At 37.2% G+C, this 18475-nt stretch overlaps 3 protein-coding genes across 6 annotated transcripts in view; 2 read left to right on the plus strand and 1 right to left on the minus strand.

Annotated features, from left to right (window-relative positions):
- The first annotated feature begins 6982 nt into the window (after positions 1–6982).
- LOC105054873 (signal peptide peptidase-like 1) lies at positions 6983–14946 on the plus strand. 4 transcript variants are annotated; one of them, XM_029267536.2, is made up of 5 exons: positions 6983–7356; positions 7644–8642; positions 13049–13249; positions 14540–14610; positions 14724–14946. In XM_029267536.2, exons 2-5 carry the CDS (start codon positions 7845–7847, stop codon positions 14944–14946), a joined length of 1293 nt encoding a protein of 430 aa, XP_029123369.1. In that variant the 5' UTR covers positions 6983–7356; positions 7644–7844. The 4 variants fall into 4 exon arrangements, with proteins under 4 accessions (XP_029123369.1, XP_073102732.1, XP_073102733.1 ...); XM_073246631.1 differs by having other exon boundaries at positions 7665–8642; XM_073246632.1 differs by having other exon boundaries at positions 6984–7356; positions 14732–14942.
- Positions 14947–15264: 318 nt separating this feature from the next.
- LOC105054872 (LYR motif-containing protein At3g19508) lies at positions 15265–15846 on the plus strand. Its single transcript, XM_010936500.4, has 2 exons — positions 15265–15469; positions 15557–15846. The coding sequence occupies exons 1-2, from the start codon at positions 15281–15283 to the stop codon at positions 15608–15610; spliced, it is 243 nt and encodes an 80-aa protein (XP_010934802.1). The 5' UTR covers positions 15265–15280; the 3' UTR covers positions 15611–15846.
- A 674-nt stretch (positions 15847–16520) lies between these two features.
- LOC105054871 (F-box/kelch-repeat protein SKIP4) overlaps positions 16521–18475 on the minus strand; it is an 8501-nt gene continuing 6546 nt past the window's right edge. Inside the window, exons 2-3 of the mRNA XM_019854078.3 lie at positions 17954–18475; positions 16521–17626 (exon numbers count right to left, since the gene is read on the minus strand). The exon at positions 17954–18475 is cut by the window's right edge and continues 56 nt beyond it. Coding sequence (XP_019709637.1) covers positions 17029–17626; positions 17954–18441 — 1086 coding nt within the window. The 5' untranslated portion in view covers positions 18442–18475 and the 3' untranslated portion in view covers positions 16521–17028. The remainder of the gene's footprint in view (positions 17627–17953) is intronic.

Here is an 18475-nt window from a genome sequence, read left to right on the forward strand (position 1 = left end):
TTGAAAATTATCGAATTGAATTGATATGAGAATTAAGATTTGATTCATATTAATTATAGTAAATCTGTATGATGGTTTAAATATGATATTGGACTCAAGGATTAATCAAGATTATTGTATACCAGTAGAAGTATGAATGAGAATCAGAAGTTAATCTTTGGCTTCAATTGAAATATTAAATTTTAAAATTTTTTTTTTCTATTGATAAGGTAAAGAAATAATGTGATCAAAATTTTTTTTGGTGAAGCTAAGAAATTTTGATTGTTAGATCAGAGTGCGCAGCGGAAGCATGGTAATATAGATTACTTTGAGTAAGTCAGAAATGTTGATTCTTTGAGTTAAAAAATTATGATAGATGATATGGTTCGATACAAGAAATTTATTGATATTAGAAAGAATAATATTTTAAAAATTTTAAATTATTTAGATATCCTAATGTGATTTTTAAAAGTAGTGCTTCCACCTACTATGCTACAAAAATAAATAGCATCCTAATTCTAGGATGAGTGGACTTTTGATTTTTGATTTTAGATTTAGAATATTTAGAGATAAATTTTCTCTATCCTAGAATTAAATTTTATAATTCTCTATTTACTAGGAAGAATTTGAGATTGTTTATCGAATGATGATTTCGATCTTAGATTATTATACTCAAATATTTATCTCCAGGATATAATAAAATTTGAAGTTTGGACTCTTTTGATCATTATTATATTCTCTGACTGAATAGAAAAGGTTGAGGTTATCTATTGATATTGAAGATTATTCTACAAAAGATGGATTGGAGTTATTTATAATTTAATTTGATAATGAGTCGATTAATTAAGAGTTGTTAATGTTTATATAAAGAAAATTGATATATTTACTTAGAATAGAGATATTGATTTTGATTATAAGAAAAATATAGTTTTGATTTAGATCAATTTTTGATTTATTGATTTTTATTGTGGAATGACTTAATGATAAAAAAATTTGCGTCAAGAATTAGAATATTTAAGAGTTTGAGGGTTTGAGTAAGAAAATTTCGATGACTAAAAATAGTGATATTGATTCAATCAATAATGGTGATATTGATCTTTATGAAATGACTTAATGATGAAGTTGTATCGAGAATTAAAATATCAAAAGTTCGAGAATGAGATTGAAATGATAAATCTTCAATCTTTGAAAGTACGAATAAGAGAAAATATTTTTGAATTTTGATTGATTAGGATGTCATCAAATGATTCATAAGAAGTATGTTTTTCCTATCTTATGATGGGTTGAAATTAAGAGTGGATAATATAAAAAAAAATGAATGATGATGATGAATAAAGTTCTTATGCAAGAATAGAGACATTGATCTTCTTCTATTCACAAGAGATAGATTTGATTTTAATTTGAGTCATGAGATATTGAACATGATTTTTACAGAAAATGAGATCATAATTTCGAAATCTTGAAATGTTGAAAATCTTTGAGATGTTGATCTTGATAAATAAGAAAATGAATGGTTCCATTTCAGATCGATATTTGATATACCGACTTTTTCCTTATGAAACAGTTTAAGAATGAATTTTATATCAAGAATTAGAATATTGAAATATTTGTGGATGAGATTCAAGTAAGAAACTATGAAGACTCAGGCAAAAAAAAATTTTGAGGATAAAATTTCTTTTAGAGGAGAAGAATGTGATAGCCCGGCCCGGCCCGAATAAGAATCCCAGCCCAGCCAAGCCCAAATGAAAAAAAAAAAAATAGGGGAGAAGACTCCCGAAGGGAGTCTTCTCCCTCCTCTCGCCGGCTCCCAATCGGAGTCAGAGACGAGCTCCCTCCGGCTCTATTTAAGGAAGAGATCTCTCCTCTCTCCTTTCCACCAAAGACCTGGAGCCCAATCGGCGGCAATCGCCGAAAAAATTTTCACGGAAACCCATTCTTGTGCCATCCAATTGCTCACTGGAAAAGCCTCGCTGGCGTCGAAGGTAGGCCTCCTCCCCTTCCTCTCTTCTTCCCTTTCCTTCCCGTGGCGATGTGCACGCTCACCGGCGACCGGAGTCATCGAATTTTGTTGCGGAAGAACCTTTCTTTCTGCCATTTTTTCCGACACTGGTGGTCACCGCCGACCACCGATTTGGCCTCCTCTTGCTGTCGGGTCGCCTCTCCTCCTGCCGACGGCCGTCCCACGCTGGTTGTGCCGTCGGTCGGAACACCAACGAGGGGACCTCACGGTCCCCTGTTTCGGCCCAAAAGAAACCCACGGGAAAAGAAGAAGAAAAGAAAAAGAAAAAAAAAAGAAAAAGAAAAGAAAAAAGAAAAAGAAAAAAAAAGAAGAAAAAAAAGGAGAAGAAAAAAATAATATAATAATAATATAATAATAATAAATAGAATTTTCTCTCCTCTCTCTTTCGTGAAAAAAAAGAGAGAAAGAAAGAGAGAAAGAAAAGAAGAAAAGAAAAGAAAAAATTATTAAATTAATTAATAAATAATGATATAAATAATAAAATATGAGAAAGAGAGTTTCTCTCTCTTCCCTCTCTTTCTTCAGCCTGAACTAGTATTTTCTCTCTCTAAAATTGGACTTTCTCTCTCTATTTTCTCTCTCTAGAATCCTTCCTCTAGATTATTTTTCTCTCCTAAGATTTTTAGAATTTTGAAAAGAATGATGATGAATTTAAATAATCCTCATGATGGATTTTTGATCTGTGATCGTCGGACGGTACACCGACATCCACTTTAATCAGATTAGGTATTTTTAAGATTTTATTTTTTATGATTTTATTGAATTATCCACATGATAATCTTAGCATGATTTGATCTGATCGATGTAATTTGTTGAATCATATCATCTGAGAAGTCCAAGATGAGTTTTCTCTCTCTAGAGTTTTCTCTCTCTAGAATTTTTTCTTTCTAAAATATTCTCTCTCTTGATTGATTCTCTCTCTAAAAAGTTTAGTGAATGAAGAAATTTCTTTCAATAGTAGTGATCTGATTCTAATGAAGAACCCTGATCCATGGTTGTCGGGCAGTGCACTGGCATCCACCTTGATCAGACCATGAATCTTTAGATTTGATTATCCATGATCTCGATTTAATCATGATTTGATTATGTTGATTTCACTACTCGAGATATTGGACCAATCGTAATGTTGGATTGTGTCACCTGATCAATTTGAATTGTACCTCTTGAATTCTCTCTCCTCTGATTTTCCTCTCTCCACTTGATTTTATGAAATCGATGAAGAAACCTCTGTCCTATCACTTTGAATCCGACTTGATTTGATAGTCAAACGTTGGATCGTTTAGGTCCTAATTAGATTTTGATTAGATGAAATTAAATGATCGGACCCAATCTAAATCGTTGAAATATGATATTCATATTCTTTCTAATTATTGAAATTGATTCTGTATAGGATTGTGGATGTTTGATCATGGGATATCGCGATATGATCTACGAACAAAATTTTTGAAAAAAAATTTATAGAATTATGTGGATTTATTGGAATGCGTTCGAAGTAAGTAATGTTTCACTTTTTCTAGATTTATCGATAAATTATAATATATTTTTCTGACATGATTTGTGAAACGATGCATGAATTGGATGAATGATATTTTGTTATGAAAATATCTTATTTGAAATGTTATGATGAAGCATGATTGAACATATTGATTTCATGATGCATTATATTGATTGATTTCGATACTACATGATTATATATTTTATTATCAAAATTAGAATATAAAATATGATTTATGAAGAATTATGATATAAGAAACATTATGAATTGACAACCTGACTATGTAAAGGACCCTGCCAATGGGGGCATATACGTTGGCAATTGATTTGTCCTGAGGGTTCATGTCATCAGAGAGACCAGCGACAAACCGCCAGAGAAACCAATGGTTCCAAAGGACATGATTGCCAGATGATTCGCAGCCTACCGCAAGCAGATACGCGGTATTATGATCCTGTCACAGAAAAAAATGTGGTCATAGCTCATGGTTGACGAAAAGAATTGAAGAATGAAAGAAATTGAATTCTCGAAAGAAACTTGAATTTTCGAAAAAGAAATGAATTTGGCTTGAATTATGTTGCATAATTGAAATTAATTTCGAATTAATGAACTATATATGCTTATTTTCTATAAATGATTATTTACTTAAATGCCTGATGAAATCTGTTGAGAAGTGATCATTGCTTACTGGGCTGTCTAGTTCATTACCTCCTATTTTACTATTTTTACAGACGTTGAGGAATTAAGATGATACAAGATATGAATGGAAGAGTGATCAGAAGCAGAATCTCTATATTTTTATTTTCGGTTGAAAGTCTTATTGAATTTGATGTAAGGACTATGAATCATTGTTGAATTTATTGAGACATTAAAAAAAAAATTTAGATCGTTATATTTTGGATTTAAATTATTATCTAATTATTTCACTGTTATTTTAAGATAATATGATAAGATGCCTTGCATGTTTGTAGGAAGAGTTTTCTATGAGTATGCGGCGGTTGTCATGACCCTCGATTCACAATTTCAGGTCGGAAGCGTGACACAATCAATCACACCTTAAAAAAAGGTACCTCTGCTAGTTTGGCTACATCAAATAGAGAATCTGTGAAACCAAACTATGAGGCATGCTATGCTAAAGAGCAAACAATTTCACGTTAATCTTGCCAAATAATCAATATGTTGAATAAACTTATGTAAAGGCCAGAAAATATCATTCAAAAATTCACCATCTAACACTAGGTTGAGCATAGGGACTGGGTTATCCTAAGCAAAACATGGACCCGTTTGATTTGCAGGAAGAGAAGGGAGGGAAGTATGATCATTGGAAAATGAAAGAATCTTTTTTGTTTGGTTGGAATTTTCAAATAAAAGAAATTAAAAAATAGCATTTTCATATTTCACGAGAAAAAAAAATCTATATCGGATATAGAATTTCTGAATTTTCTACGAGAAGAAAATTATATCTCCAAATTATATCACTAGCTTTTTGAAGTAAGTTATTTGGAACAACTGGAGCTTAGCTCAAAACTAGATGTGCTAACTCGAGCATGGCCTGAACATAAAAGGGCCGAGTTAGAATTAGGCTTATCTCGGCTCATGTGTTGCTTGTTTACATCTCTGTGCAAACATATGCACGACAAAGTCTATCATAAAGACGTGTAGGTAATTTTGAGAATATACTAGTTCCGGAGGCCAATTAAATACCTACTTAATGAACTAACCAATCAAGAGCAACTATTAAGAAAATAAATTTGCTTATCAAAGAAGGTAAGATGGGTGTGGATTAGTTGAGCTTTTGTCCAAACAACTATTTAATAATTAGCAAGATTTTCTTAAGATACATCATGCTAGTTTTTTTTTTGAGGATAAAGGGAGAAGATACATCATGCAAGTTATCTCCCATTGCTTGCGAACGTGCAAGCACGTGCGACGTTGCTAAAAAGAGAAGAAAGAGCAAGACTTTCATAATTTAGCATCCCTTATGGACGAAGCTTCCCTAGCTTGTGCTTGGCTTGAGATGGCAAGCTCCAACTCCTACGTGTTGTCACTTGTGGCCCATAGCTCTTACACTTTAGGATCTATTTGGTTTCTAAAAAGTGTTTGCTTATCATTTTTTTATTTTTTTTTTAAAAAATATATCTCGAAAGAAAGAAGTAAAAAATTTCATTTTTATTTTTTAAGTGGGATTTTATCTCTTGCATACCATCTACACCACCATCACCCATCTTTTCTGCATCCACTCCTCCTGCTCCTCTATCTCTATCTCCTGCTCCACCACTATCATCTTGCTTGAGTTTTTCTTTTGCTTTTGTCTCTTCCCCTGACCCCCTACATCCACTTCCTCACTAAGCCTCTCCACTTTTTTGATGGCTATTTTTGTGGAGAGATGACATCACTAGTTTCATATTAATTGTGAGTCAAAGAAGAATTTTAGTTTTTAGGAGGTGGAATCTTTTTTTTCTCCTGTGAAGTACGTTTTGAAAGACAAAATTATGAGGTCCATGGAATTAGAGTGAACAATACTTCACATAACGAGCTATAAGTCTTAGGCCGCAACAGTGATGGTCTATACATGCCAAAAATTTATGATTGTGATACATCTTTTGCCTGCACATAAACTCTTCCTTGATTGGGACCTAGAGAGGATTATATTTTAAAAAGATGGCATCATTAGTCCCACGTCGATTGTGAGTTAAATAAAATTTTAACTTATATAAGATGGTAACTATATCTCACATGATGAGCAATAAGTCCTTGATCACAACAGCCATTTCCTACCCTATTGCCGCTACTTCTCTCCTAACCCATCGAAGCCCCTCAGTGTCTCTGTCCTCCAATCCCATCCTTCCTTCCGCTCCTACCTTCTTACATCTCTCAATTTGGACCCTTGTCACGCACCTTTGCACCACGAACAGGAGGCAATGGCACTTTGCAAGGGTTGCCCCCCTCCACATGCCGCTCCAATAGTGATCCCTGGTTTAGGATGGAATGCTTGACTTGATTTGGAGGGGGGTTCTTAATGGAGGCATAGACAAAGTAGGATCTTCCCCTGGGTTGGGATGGAATGCTTGACTTGATTTGGAGGGGGTTCTTAATGGAGGCAGAGACAACGGAGGAGCTGCTGGAGCGAATGGTAAGGATGGAAATAGATTTTAAAAAAAAAATGTACTACCAGACACGTTTCCATTTTTCGTAAATCTGACAATAAGAAAGAAGTGAAAGCAGAACTTTTATTTATTTATTTTTTTTAAAGTGACAATGATGCTAAGCACAGCCTTGGTTAGGGGTCAGAAATCAAAGGGAAGATCATGAAAGGAAAAAGACATCAAAAGGAAGATTCTATTTTTTTTTTCCTCATCTGAGAGAAAGATACGAGGTCCATGTCCTTTCTGGTTCATCATGGCCGTCCGTATATGAATGGCCGTGATGAATCTCGATGGCTACAAGTAGGCCGTCCGGAAAATAACACCGCTCCCTGTCCCAGTCGCAGCAATCTGATAAATTTACAGCTGGGTTCCACTAATTCCCCGAGATGCACGATCAAGCGCGTAAAAAGGGGCGGGGGTGATGATATCGGAGGACTCAGCACGAAAGGAGGTCAAATGCCAATCTCCGGAAAGTCGTTGCTCGCGGCTCCCGATCCAGAGTCCTTTTTCCGGGGGAAGAAATCCGGTGAAGCGATCGTCCGTTAACTCCGCATACCTCCCTTACAAAAACCCTCAGCAGCCCTCCCCCCTCTCTCCACTCCTTCGCAAAATCTGATCGGAAAACCCCTTCGTTTCCTTGATATGTCGCTCTTCCAGTGGAAATTTTCTTCTCTTGATGGTTGAGGACGCGATCTTTTTCTCGATTCGCAGGCCTAAAGGTAGATATCTGTTCAAATCTCTCTCTTTCCGCATTAATTTCAGTAGAAAGTTGCTTTCGTGGTTCTCATTTTTTTTCTTCGTTGAATTTAATTACTTTATGCAATGTCTTAAGTTTTAATAATCAAAAACCTCGAAAGGCAATCTTGTTTGTGGAAATGTTGGAGTTTTTATGCTCAATTTCGTGTTAAATTCCTGTGTCCAACTACGAGTTTATAGAATAAGATAGAAGAATCTATACATTGGCCGCTTGAAACAGCCAAAGATTCATCCTTTTTAACCGTTTCAGGTTTGTCCTTTGTGGCCGCAGATGAATTTTGGAGTTTTCATAACGGAAATATTGTCTTCTAGGATTTCATCTCCGAGTGGAACGCAAACTAATAGACGCAGCTTTCTGTTCGGAATAATAATTTGAAGGTTTGTTGACCCAACTAGAGTGTAGAGGGGGGAGAACTAAGAAAGGGAGTATTTTTGGTGTACTTGTGCTGCTATGGAGTCACTGTGGAAGCTGACATACTTGCTCGAACCTGCATCTCTCGCCCTCGTAGTGACAGCAATCTTCGTGACGTTTGCATCAGCTTCCCGAGCTCTGGATCATGGCAAGGAGATGGAGAGGAACCTAGACTTCTCGGAGGCATCCATCACGCTAGACCGGTCCCAAGCACTTATGATCCCCCTGGCAAGCTCTTGCAGCCTTTTGTTAATGTTCTATCTTTTCTCGTCAATGTCCCACCTTGTCACTGCCTTCACAGCCATTGCCTCAGCCTCTGCGCTCTTCTTTTGTTTCTCCCCATATGTTGCCTACATCAAATCCCAGTTCAATTTAATGGACCCATTTGTCTCCAGATGCTGCTCCAAGTCGTTTACACGTAGCCAGGGAATACTATTGTTGTTATGTATAGGAATTGTGGTGGCTTGGCTCGTTTCTGGGCATTGGGTGCTGAATAATTTACTGGGCATTTCCATATGTATAGCATTTGTTAGCCATGTACGGCTACCTAACATTAAGATCTGCACATTGCTTCTTGTCTGCTTATTTGTGTACGATATTTTCTGGGTCTTCTTCTCGGAGAGGTTTTTTGGAGCAAATGTCATGGTCTCCGTTGCAACGCAGAAGGCATCTAATCCAGTGCACACAGTGGCTAATAGCTTGAGCCTTCCAGGTTTGCAACTGATAACGAAGAAGTTAGAACTACCTGTTAAGCTGGTCTTTCCGAGAAATTTGATGGGTGGGCTGATTCCTGGGAGCACTGCTGGGGAGTACATGATGCTGGGCCTTGGAGACATGGTATGGTATTCTCTTAATCTGTATTTATCATTGTTCTTATGGTATTATGGTATTCCTTTCTTTGTCAACTTGAAAGTAGGATGTATAGATTGATACATCCACAATTTAAGCGAAGTCCTCATGCAGTATTATCTCAATGTGCGATGCAAAAAATTTCTGACTTGTATATTTCCTGTCCGTGCGCTACACATCATGTTGGTTGTCTTGCAGTACTCATGCATTTGTATATATTTTTCATGCACCTAAATTTTATAATGGATATAATTTCTTAATGCTGAACATTACTCAATCCAAGTCTGATGAGCTTCTGCTTGGCATCAGTGGGACCTGACAATGCTGGATGACCATCGAGACTTCTAAAATGGTAGCATGGTTAGGTTTCGTGATACTATTATGGTCAACGAAATATGAATTTTTTTAGTATGTAACATTATTATATCATATACGAGTTTGATCAAAAGGACACTCAGATCTGCCTCTTGATTTGGTAATCTGGATGCATGGCATGCTTTTGATAAACAGAAGAAACATAGTAGTGCTTCACATATCACATTTAATGTTTATAACATTAATTGGCAACACATTGCTCTTCATTGAGGACACATTTTGCTCATTCAGGTGCCTAGGCTGTCATTCATGCCCATGCCTTAATTGGGTTTCTGTTGTATAATGTTTTCATCGCTAACCTTTATGGACTTAAAGAATGTCTTCCTTAATAACAAATATATTCAAATTTTATGTAGAATATTTTAAATTTACATAGATGATCATCATAAATGAAAAGATGATGATAAGCAGCAACATGATGACCTGTTGCACCTCTAGTTTGACAGTTTGGTGGTGAAATGAGCTAGTTGAACCTCGTCGACCATTTTATTTCCTGCACTGCTTGCATGCTTATCTCCCTTCTTGTTCAATGCCTATGTATCATAGGTTTCTTAGGTTCACCACTCCTTTGAGGTCACTCTGCTCCATTGCTTCCTCAATACTGCTTCTTTGATCCGATTTTTTGAACTGATCATATGCTTAATAATGGTATGCATTAGCATATGATCCAATTGGCCAGTTGGATACCACAGATCTTCCATTGGATCTCTTGATATTATGGGGCTGCGGTGCTATTTAATCCAGATCTGATTACGTTGATCTAAGCTACCAGCCTATGATACAGAAATAGATAGCCAGCTATTTGTTCTGCGACAAGAGGTTTCCTGAGGTAGCCATCACCTAAAGCTTATTAAGGAATAGTTACCATCTGGAGAAAATAGGTGTCATCACTATCTGAACCATGATATATTGGAGTGCTGTATTGTCTAGTTAGTTACCCACCTCTCTCCCACCCCACCACTATCTTACTAAACATGTTGAAACGCTATGCACAATTAGTGCAACCATATATGGTAGAGCTTCTCTGAATTGATTTTGATGAATCAGGTATGGAGATTTAGAAACTTCAAATTCAGGATTATATCCATTGAAAAGCTCAACAACTAACTCTACAATCTATTAGTACAGGTTTTAAGTTACAATAACATTTCCTATGACCCAAGGCTTAAAGTCTGGGTATGGGCACCCATATTGGTTGGTGTTGGTGCACAAGGTGCATTAGTTTGAGCCACTAGAGCAAAGGTAACCAACTATCATGTAATTGTCTGTTATGGTACCAAGGTTGTACTGAATATCGGTCAGTCACCAGTATGTTACATACAACACGTTACTTAAATCCCTATTCCTTGCTATGGCCTGTATGTGTTGAAAAACTGAAAATATAAAGAAAGAATCAAATACAAATACAAATGTTAAATTGGCACTGAAATTTGTATCTGTGTTTGTTCTAAATGGATACATATCCAAATCAAATGTTAATCATATCCATATTTGTTCAAAGCTGATACATAAATGAATTGGATATTAGTCAGATGCAAATCATATGCTTGGGGTGAAGCTGAGGAGTAGTCACAACTAATATTGAGTGATATTAATGTGAAAAATAAATGAGTTGCAGCTTAATTATCTGAATATGATTTCAGCAAGCATCAATGAGAATGCATGAAAATATGCAATAATTTATAAAATCGATAATTGACACCAATTTCCCCCTAATATTTACTATCTTTGATCAAAACCTTGGACCAATATTGGATGGCCATACTATACCTGTCATTCATTTATGGTATGGTGTACACACATTCACCTATATATGCAGCCTTGCAATGATACTCTTTTGCTCCTCTATCAACTTTTGTTTGTCATGTTACGCTTTGTTCTTCTCTGCTAGATACTTTCCATGGATAACCCTTTTTAGCTAGCTTGCCATGTATAAAAGCCATGTATACCATTAAACTTATATCAGCACAATTAATTGATCAAAACACCAATGGCTACCTATCATCAAGGATATAAGATTCCATACTTCAGTAATGTAATATTTTGTCTGGTCCCTCTTTTAGACGACCCATTTGTTTAGTGGTCGAGGCAACACTCATCGGTAAAGAACTGCTAATAGTCCCATTTTTACATTAATTTTGTTCCTGGTGATGCCAAGTTAATATTGCCATCAAATTAGTCATGTTATTGTAAATTTCAACAAGTTTGATACGTGTGTGATGCCCATGTGTTGCAAAAGAGAAGTAACAGTGTGACAATTATTTATACAATCTCTTTCCTTATGCACCTTATAACTACATAGGCACTAAGCAATATCGTTGAGTGCAGCATGGAACACTGCAGTCATGGCAACATGAAGCAGATGACAAACAAAATTCTTGTCCACTCCCAATTTGAGTACCTGGATAAGGCCAATAAGTATTTTGAACTGAATTAGGAAGGATATCATATTAGAGTGATCGTCTCAATAAGGAGTCTAGCCTGCCCCCTTCTCCCTTTTTATGGTCATTGTTGGCTTTCAAGATGGAAATGAAGACCCTTAAGGTAATATCATTGGAAGTGGATATCAAGGCCCACATGCATGGATGGCATTGGTAGTGACATTGGTTGGATTGCTGGTGTGGATGATGGAGGTAGTGTTGGTGCAAGAGATGCACACAACAGGGGTAACAAGGATGTTGAAGTGCTGGGGCCATTTAACCATGAAGTGCTTGTTCTTCTGGGGCAATAGGAGCTTCTCGGGGTAACAAGGATGTTGAAGTGCTGGGGCCATTTGACCATGAAGCGCTTGTTCTTCCGGGGCAATAGGAGCTTCTCCCATATAATAGTTAATAGGGCATTTTTGGAGCTTTGGCTGGGCTTGTAGCTACTCAGGATCGTGATCAGTCTGCAGCATGGCTTGTGGTGGGAATGGAGGTTTGATGTGCATTGGCGTAGCTAGGATAGTGTAGAAGGCATTAAGACTTCAGGAGAAAAGAGAAAGGGCTCAGTTGCTCATGGGAAGTTCATGGATTTTTCTCTCTCTTTTTTTTTTTTTTTTCATTTACTTTTATATATAATAGAATAGACCTGAGAAAAATTGCATATGTTTATGCTAATTCCATGTGCATGTTGTACCTGGGCTAGTTGAGATTGTGTTGGATTATATCCAATCCACATCGAGTCCTTCTGATCTCTGAATTTTCTTAATTTTATTATTCCTAATTTAAATCTTACTGGTTTATCCATGTTATACACCAACTGCAACACTCTTCTTTCTCCAATGGTGGTGGTGCCTCCCTCTTTGTAAATCAAGTGGTGGACATATTCTCTAGATTTTGCCCGTTAATGTATCGTGCTTAATGCGATAATAAGAAACAAGAGAAATAAGCAAATGCATAAATGGAAAAGGTCATCTTCTCTTGCCACTGTGGAAGGTTGTTATATTTGCATATTGTGTCTATGTTTACACAGATCCGAATAATTTAGAAGTCTGATTCTTTAAACCTAGCAAAATTTTGCTTTACAGGTGTAGCAACTTCTTGCCATCATCCAGTCAATGCAACTCTGCAATCCTTTCATCTTTTATGAACTGAAAATATCAAATTCTGTCTTTTGATGGGTAAAAGTCTATACTCATCGTTGCCTTCCATAATTGGGGCTGAAATTGTGTACTATGTCTTATCTTTCTTGGCTGGATATAGTCTAAAGCGATTCCACGTTCATCTGTTGGGAAAACATTATTTGCATGATGTCTCAGTTTAGTTTTTACTTATATATTTTGTCATCGTATATTTCTCACTTTTATCTTTTGTCACGATATCTTTGATTGGGTAATAGTACATTTTATTGAGGTTGAATTCAAATCATTGCATGCTATCTACGAATAATGATGCAGAGCACTAAAATCTGTTTTTAGCCTGTTTATTTGGACTTTCCAACTTTTTTGCATGTCTATTTATCTAGAGCCACAATTACTATGCCTGTTTCATTAACTTGCCAACTAATTTACCATAACAAAGGATTTGTTGATTCTGTAGGCCATTCCTGGAATGCTTCTAGCTTTGGTCCTCTGTTTCGACCATCAAAAGAATAGAGATACGGAAATTTCATTGGACACGTCTTCCTCAAAAGGGCATAAATATATATGGTATGGACTTTCTGGTTATGCAGTTGGCCTGATCACTGCATTGGCTGCTGGGATCTTGAGTCAGTCACCTCAACCTGCTCTTCTTTATCTGGTGAGTTTCATTCACCTCAGGTATTGATTGTTTTCATCTGTGTTCGATATTAGTTTTCTTCATAAGCCAGTGCCTTCATGCAGGAATCTGACAAGTTTATATGAAACGTCAATACCAACTCACTTATTTATCTTGATCAATCTATTAGAATTCATGCCATAAACCAATTTTTTAATATCCTTTTCTTCTTGTGGTTATTCATGTTTGAAACATCAAAGGCTGGCGGACCTTGTGGAGCTTAATTATAACTACTTTTGTTTTAATAGTAAAAGGGCATTAGTCAAAAGGCTTTGGCATCTGTTCTTTATCAAACCCAACTCTCAAGTGCATCCATGAGGCTCCACCTTTGGTGTTGTATGTCTCAAATAGTATAGCAACTTCCTTTTCAAATACATATATCTCTTAGTTTAGTTATAAGGCAGAGAAATAAGAGTAGTGTACATCCTAAAATTAGGAGTGTATACATAAGATTGCGTAAAGATTGCAAGATGACAGCCTTCCATAAATTTCTTGTTGATCTACACCGCAGGTTCCGTCAACTTTGGGGCCTGTTATCTTCCTGTCATGGTTAAGAAATGAACTAAGGGAACTCTGGGAAGGAGCCAGACCAATTTCAATTGACAAGGCTCATTCAATGGGGGTTTGAATTGCATCAGTGCTTACATACTTCTGAGCTCTCCTTCCATGTAATTTTATTTAAAGCAAACAGATGTGACATTCATGCTTAAGAGCTATTTATGAAGTTATATTTCATTGCTATGCTTAGTTATGAGCCTTCATTTTATCGGTTGCTGTGGTCGAAAAAATTATTTTGTAGATCAGATTTTCTTGAGTATACAGGCTTTTCCCTAACATGATAGGTACTAGAAGGTTTGAACTTGAACATTACGTGTGGCTCAAGTCTGTTAGCATGATGGTATCTAAATTAGTTAGGAATTAGATTCTTCCAGGCACGGAGCCATCTTTTTGCGAGAGGTAAGCGATTGCTTGGCTGCCTTTTTGTGATAAAGACTGACAACCGCATCCTAGATAGCTTTGCAAATGGTAATAGCAGTTAGCTGATGATGAGAATGATCAACTCAGTGGAGGATGTTGTAATTCGGAATTTTCTGGTTTGTTCCTTCATGAGCCATAATTGGCTATGATGCCCACTTGATTGTTTTCTTTGGTTTTTGTATTATTGGATGTGGCTCCTCTTGGTGCTGGGGTTGGCACTGCCACCACTTTGAGGATCAGATCCTTGTCATCATTTGCTGGGTGCGGGAATCAATTTTTTTTTTTCAAATGTAGGTCTTTTCATACCACATGATACCGTCATTTCATGGGGGTGAGCCTTGGTGGAACAGGAAAGTTGCTCCATTGTAAGTTGGTCGTAAATTTGAAATATGGAAATAACCTACCCCTCTCTCTCTCTATATGTATATAATGAATGGCCTTTCAAGTGTGAAAGCCTGATGGCCCATTTGTCGCATAGGAAAGCAGAAACTTGTCATTCCCAAGGGAGTTTGCTCAACCTATTCTCCAGTCTACCCCATTGCTTTTCTCAGCCCCAAGGGAGTTTGCTCGACCCATTCTCCGGTCTCCCCCACTGCTCAAGGGTGCGACTACATATGAGGAGTGTGGTAATTCAAATCTGGTCAAGCTGGTTGTTGATTGCTAACACTTCTCCTCAGGGTCCTTGGAAGCCAGTTAGTTGAGCGGCACTGAGCTAATCATTTCCTTCGGCATGGCACCAATTTGGGTCGTATATCCCGTGCTCCTGAAACGTCCTATTTATAACAATTCTAACCGAGCAAAAATCAGCATTAGATTGTTTCAAAACTCCAAAAGAAGGCTGTCTAAGATTTTTGGGACCTCCTCTTCTAATTTGAGGTTAACTACTCTCTTGAAACTTTTAGCTGTAGTCCTCAATTTTGATCTCACCATTTCTGATCAAACATGACTTGATCTTAAAAGACACGCAGCCCAAAACCTGCAACCAGTGTTTGGAACTTTTTTTTTTTTTTTTCGGCTCGCGGAATCAAAAGAAAGATGAAGAGAGCTCTGAGGGCGTACAAGGAGGTGCTACGGCTGGTGCGGCGGCTCCCGCCGGAGACGAGGCCGTATTACGCCAAGTACGCGCGGGAGAACTTCGTCAACTACCGCGACCTCGACGACTCCACCTCCCTCGACGAGCTCCTCCACCGAGCCTATGCCCATTCCACCTGGGTCCTCAACAAGGTTCCTTTCATTATTTTGGTTTCTTCTATGAATCCGCCATAAAGGGACTGTTCTAAATCTGGCGATTCTTTCTTTCTTTCCTTTTAGTACTCTGTCGATGAATCGGCTGGGGAAAAGCTTAAGGCCATCTGCTCCAAATGATAGAAGCTCTTCTTGCACGGTAAATGTTTGTCGAAAGCGTCAAAAGAAGTTGTTTTACATTTGAAGTTTGTAGTTTAGTGTTCGTCAAAATTATCCAAAAAAACTTGGACGACAAGCAGGCGGTCCGGTACATGTTATGAATGATCAATTTGTGGTTGCATTGTAGACTTTGGATGCTTTATGACCAAGATATCCCGGGATTAAATAATAGGCATAGGTTCTCCTCTCTTTTCTTCTCCTCGGAGTCTTTGAATTCATAGCAATGGAAGTCTGACAAGCCAACACCATTGCTCATCGAATCGCCACGGAAGGAGGGCAACTACATTCTCGAGATGGTGAAGAAGACCATGGCTACTGGCTTTGTGACGTTGTTAATTAAAAAAAAAAAAAAAAGGAGGAAGAAGAATGGTATGGGGTAGTCTATTCAGGATCAGGAGCGACGTGAATAAAGACGATGAGATTATCATATTTGGTTGCAATCATCATCATCTTATATGACGATGATTTTAAATTATCCTCACTGCTCAAATCACCGTCCAATGTGGTGATAAAAAATTTATTCTTAACAGATATCCAACATCACTCCATTACGATGATCTTATATTAAAATATATTAATTAAAATATTTTTTATTTATTTTTATTTTAAATTTTTTTTAATCTCAATCCCAACTTCCAATCAAATTATTAGGGATATTTTTGATATTATATAATCTATGATTTTGAATTTTCATAGTATATCAAATAAATAGTTTGTACATATCTAAAGATATTTAATCATTATACTACGACAAATCAAACATAATGATCTTAGATCATTAGAGATTAGATCATCCCAGGCTTTGTATCACCGATGATTTTAGATCATCATGATGGTCCAAATTTGATAACCAAATGCCCCGGTGTTATTGAATTAGATAAAAAGGTACAAACACTCCGACTGCCGCTAGAAATTCTTAGTAGAGAATGCGCATGTTGGACATCCCCAGCAGCAAAACGTTAATAAAAATCATTTCATATTATTTCGTAGATAAATTGATGCTTCCACCAACTCTAGACTTTAACCAATGATGCCACTCAAAAAAATTGAATTAAGAAGGGTTATTTCCTAGATTGCTCATTTCCCATCCAATATAACTTGCTGCTCCTGATTGCAGTGTTAGAAATAAGAATTCTTAATGCACAAAAATCATAAAATGAGAGAGGCATTATTAAGAGAAATGCAAGAGATGCTGTCAAATAGGTTCACTTTCACTTGTCTGAATGATGCAACTGGTTAGATCCAACATCCACACACTAACAAAGGATTGATAAATATGTTTATCATTGGTCGGTTCAAATCCTTTCTTCTGAAGGATGTGCCTAAGATACTAAAATGGATAAAATAAATTGCAACAAATGTTATCTAGAATCAACATTTCAGATGGTGATTGTGTTGCAGCTGAAGATGAAGTCACATTCAAAATCAAAATTAGGACCAGCCGAAGAGCATACCAGCATCCCTCCGACCTTCACTGCCTTATGCACATCGATGAACACCGTACTCAGTCCTTCCCCGATCACGCCAATACTCCTTCCAAAGGCAATAAGGTGACGGGGTGACCACAGTAGCTCATCTGACAACCTACCAAGGGCCACCCAATCCTCGCTCTCCTTCTCCCACATCATAAGCCTTGTGCCCTTGGTGTAATCCAACATGTAGAGGGTTCCATCTACAACTACCGTGGAATCAGATGAGCACTTTGCAATTTCGTTTTTCGTACCCTGCCACCTTCTGGATGATGAATCATACACCCCAGCAAACAGGAGACCATTCCAGGTCATGTGGATGGTATACAACTTCCCATCTAAGGGAATGAAATTAACAATGTCAGGGGTCAGCATTGGATTCTTGTGTGAGCTCCAGTTGTTTGAACGAGAGTCATAGATATCCCATGAATCTGGAGACTCTGGTTTCGATCCACGTCTATTGGTCACATAAAGTTTGTCGCTCAAAGATGCTGACACAAAAGAGCACCTGAAAGACAGGAAGTGATGATTGCTCAGCTAATTTTGCCCAAATGATGGCATCCAAGGATGATCACATAAGCAGGCATGACATAGTTGGGTCCCATGGATCAATGTCCAAGAAGAGAATGAAATCAGAATGTAAGATATTATGAGAAGATTAGGGTGCAGAGGGCATGGGTTCTGAAATTAACAAGCTGTGAAACTATAAACCTCCTTGATTTAAAAAAAAATAAAGGCAAACTTAGTAGGGAACATTTTTTTAAACCAATTGACCAAAACAAGTAACAGAAACAAACAAATATTTTTTTTATAAAAGAAGTAATGGAAATAGTACCTAGCTGTTGGCATTGAAGCTGCTTTCTCCCACTTATTTTTAGAAGCATCATAGCAATGTACTTCATTTGTAGCACGAAACCACCAGGTACAGCCACCCAACAGATATAATTTCTTTCCCAAAGTTTCAACACAAATACCACGCTTATCTGAGCATGGAATCTGGATGACTTGGAGGAGTCTCCAACATCGCCTTGCAGGATCCAGATCCAATACATAACAGCAGTTTTTTCTTGACCTCTCTCTAACAAAAACATAAACCCAAGTTTCCTCCAGATTATTTTTTCGGCGACAGGAATGCCAGTCTTCGCTGCATAACAAATCTCTCCATCTCTTTGAGACACATCTAAGGGTATGATGATACCGTCGGGGAACCCTTGCTAAGCAAAGAAGAGCAATGTCATCTGGAAGACCACAAATTATTGGTACATTAGACACCTCTCTTTGCACACACTGCTCAGATACACTTTCCAGAGAAGCCATAGTCATGAAGCAATTAGAAGAGCAAAGAAGCTCAGGCTTG

This window comes from Elaeis guineensis, chromosome 12 (genome assembly GCF_000442705.2).
Source record: "Elaeis guineensis isolate ETL-2024a chromosome 12, EG11, whole genome shotgun sequence".
Lineage (NCBI taxonomy): Eukaryota > Viridiplantae > Streptophyta > Magnoliopsida > Arecales > Arecaceae > Elaeis > Elaeis guineensis.

What these genes read in the sequence shown, in the direction of transcription:
- LOC105054873 (XM_029267536.2), top strand. Translation starts at nt 7,845, where the DNA reads ATGGAGTCACTGTGGAAGCTGACATACTTGCTCGAACCTGCATCTCTC. An exon ending in TGCTGGGCCTTGGAGACATG is followed by an intron (nt 8,643 to 13,048) that starts GTATGGTATTCT and finishes TTGATTCTGTAG; the next exon opens with GCCATTCCTGGAATGCTTCT. An exon ending in AACCTGCTCTTCTTTATCTG is followed by an intron (nt 13,250 to 14,539) that starts GTGAGTTTCATT and finishes TTTCAAATGTAG; the next exon opens with GTCTTTTCATACCACATGAT.
- LOC105054872 (XM_010936500.4), top strand. Translation starts at nt 15,281, where the DNA reads ATGAAGAGAGCTCTGAGGGCGTACAAGGAGGTGCTACGGCTGGTGCGG. An exon ending in CCACCTGGGTCCTCAACAAG is followed by an intron (nt 15,470 to 15,556) that starts GTTCCTTTCATT and finishes CTTTCCTTTTAG; the next exon opens with TACTCTGTCGATGAATCGGC.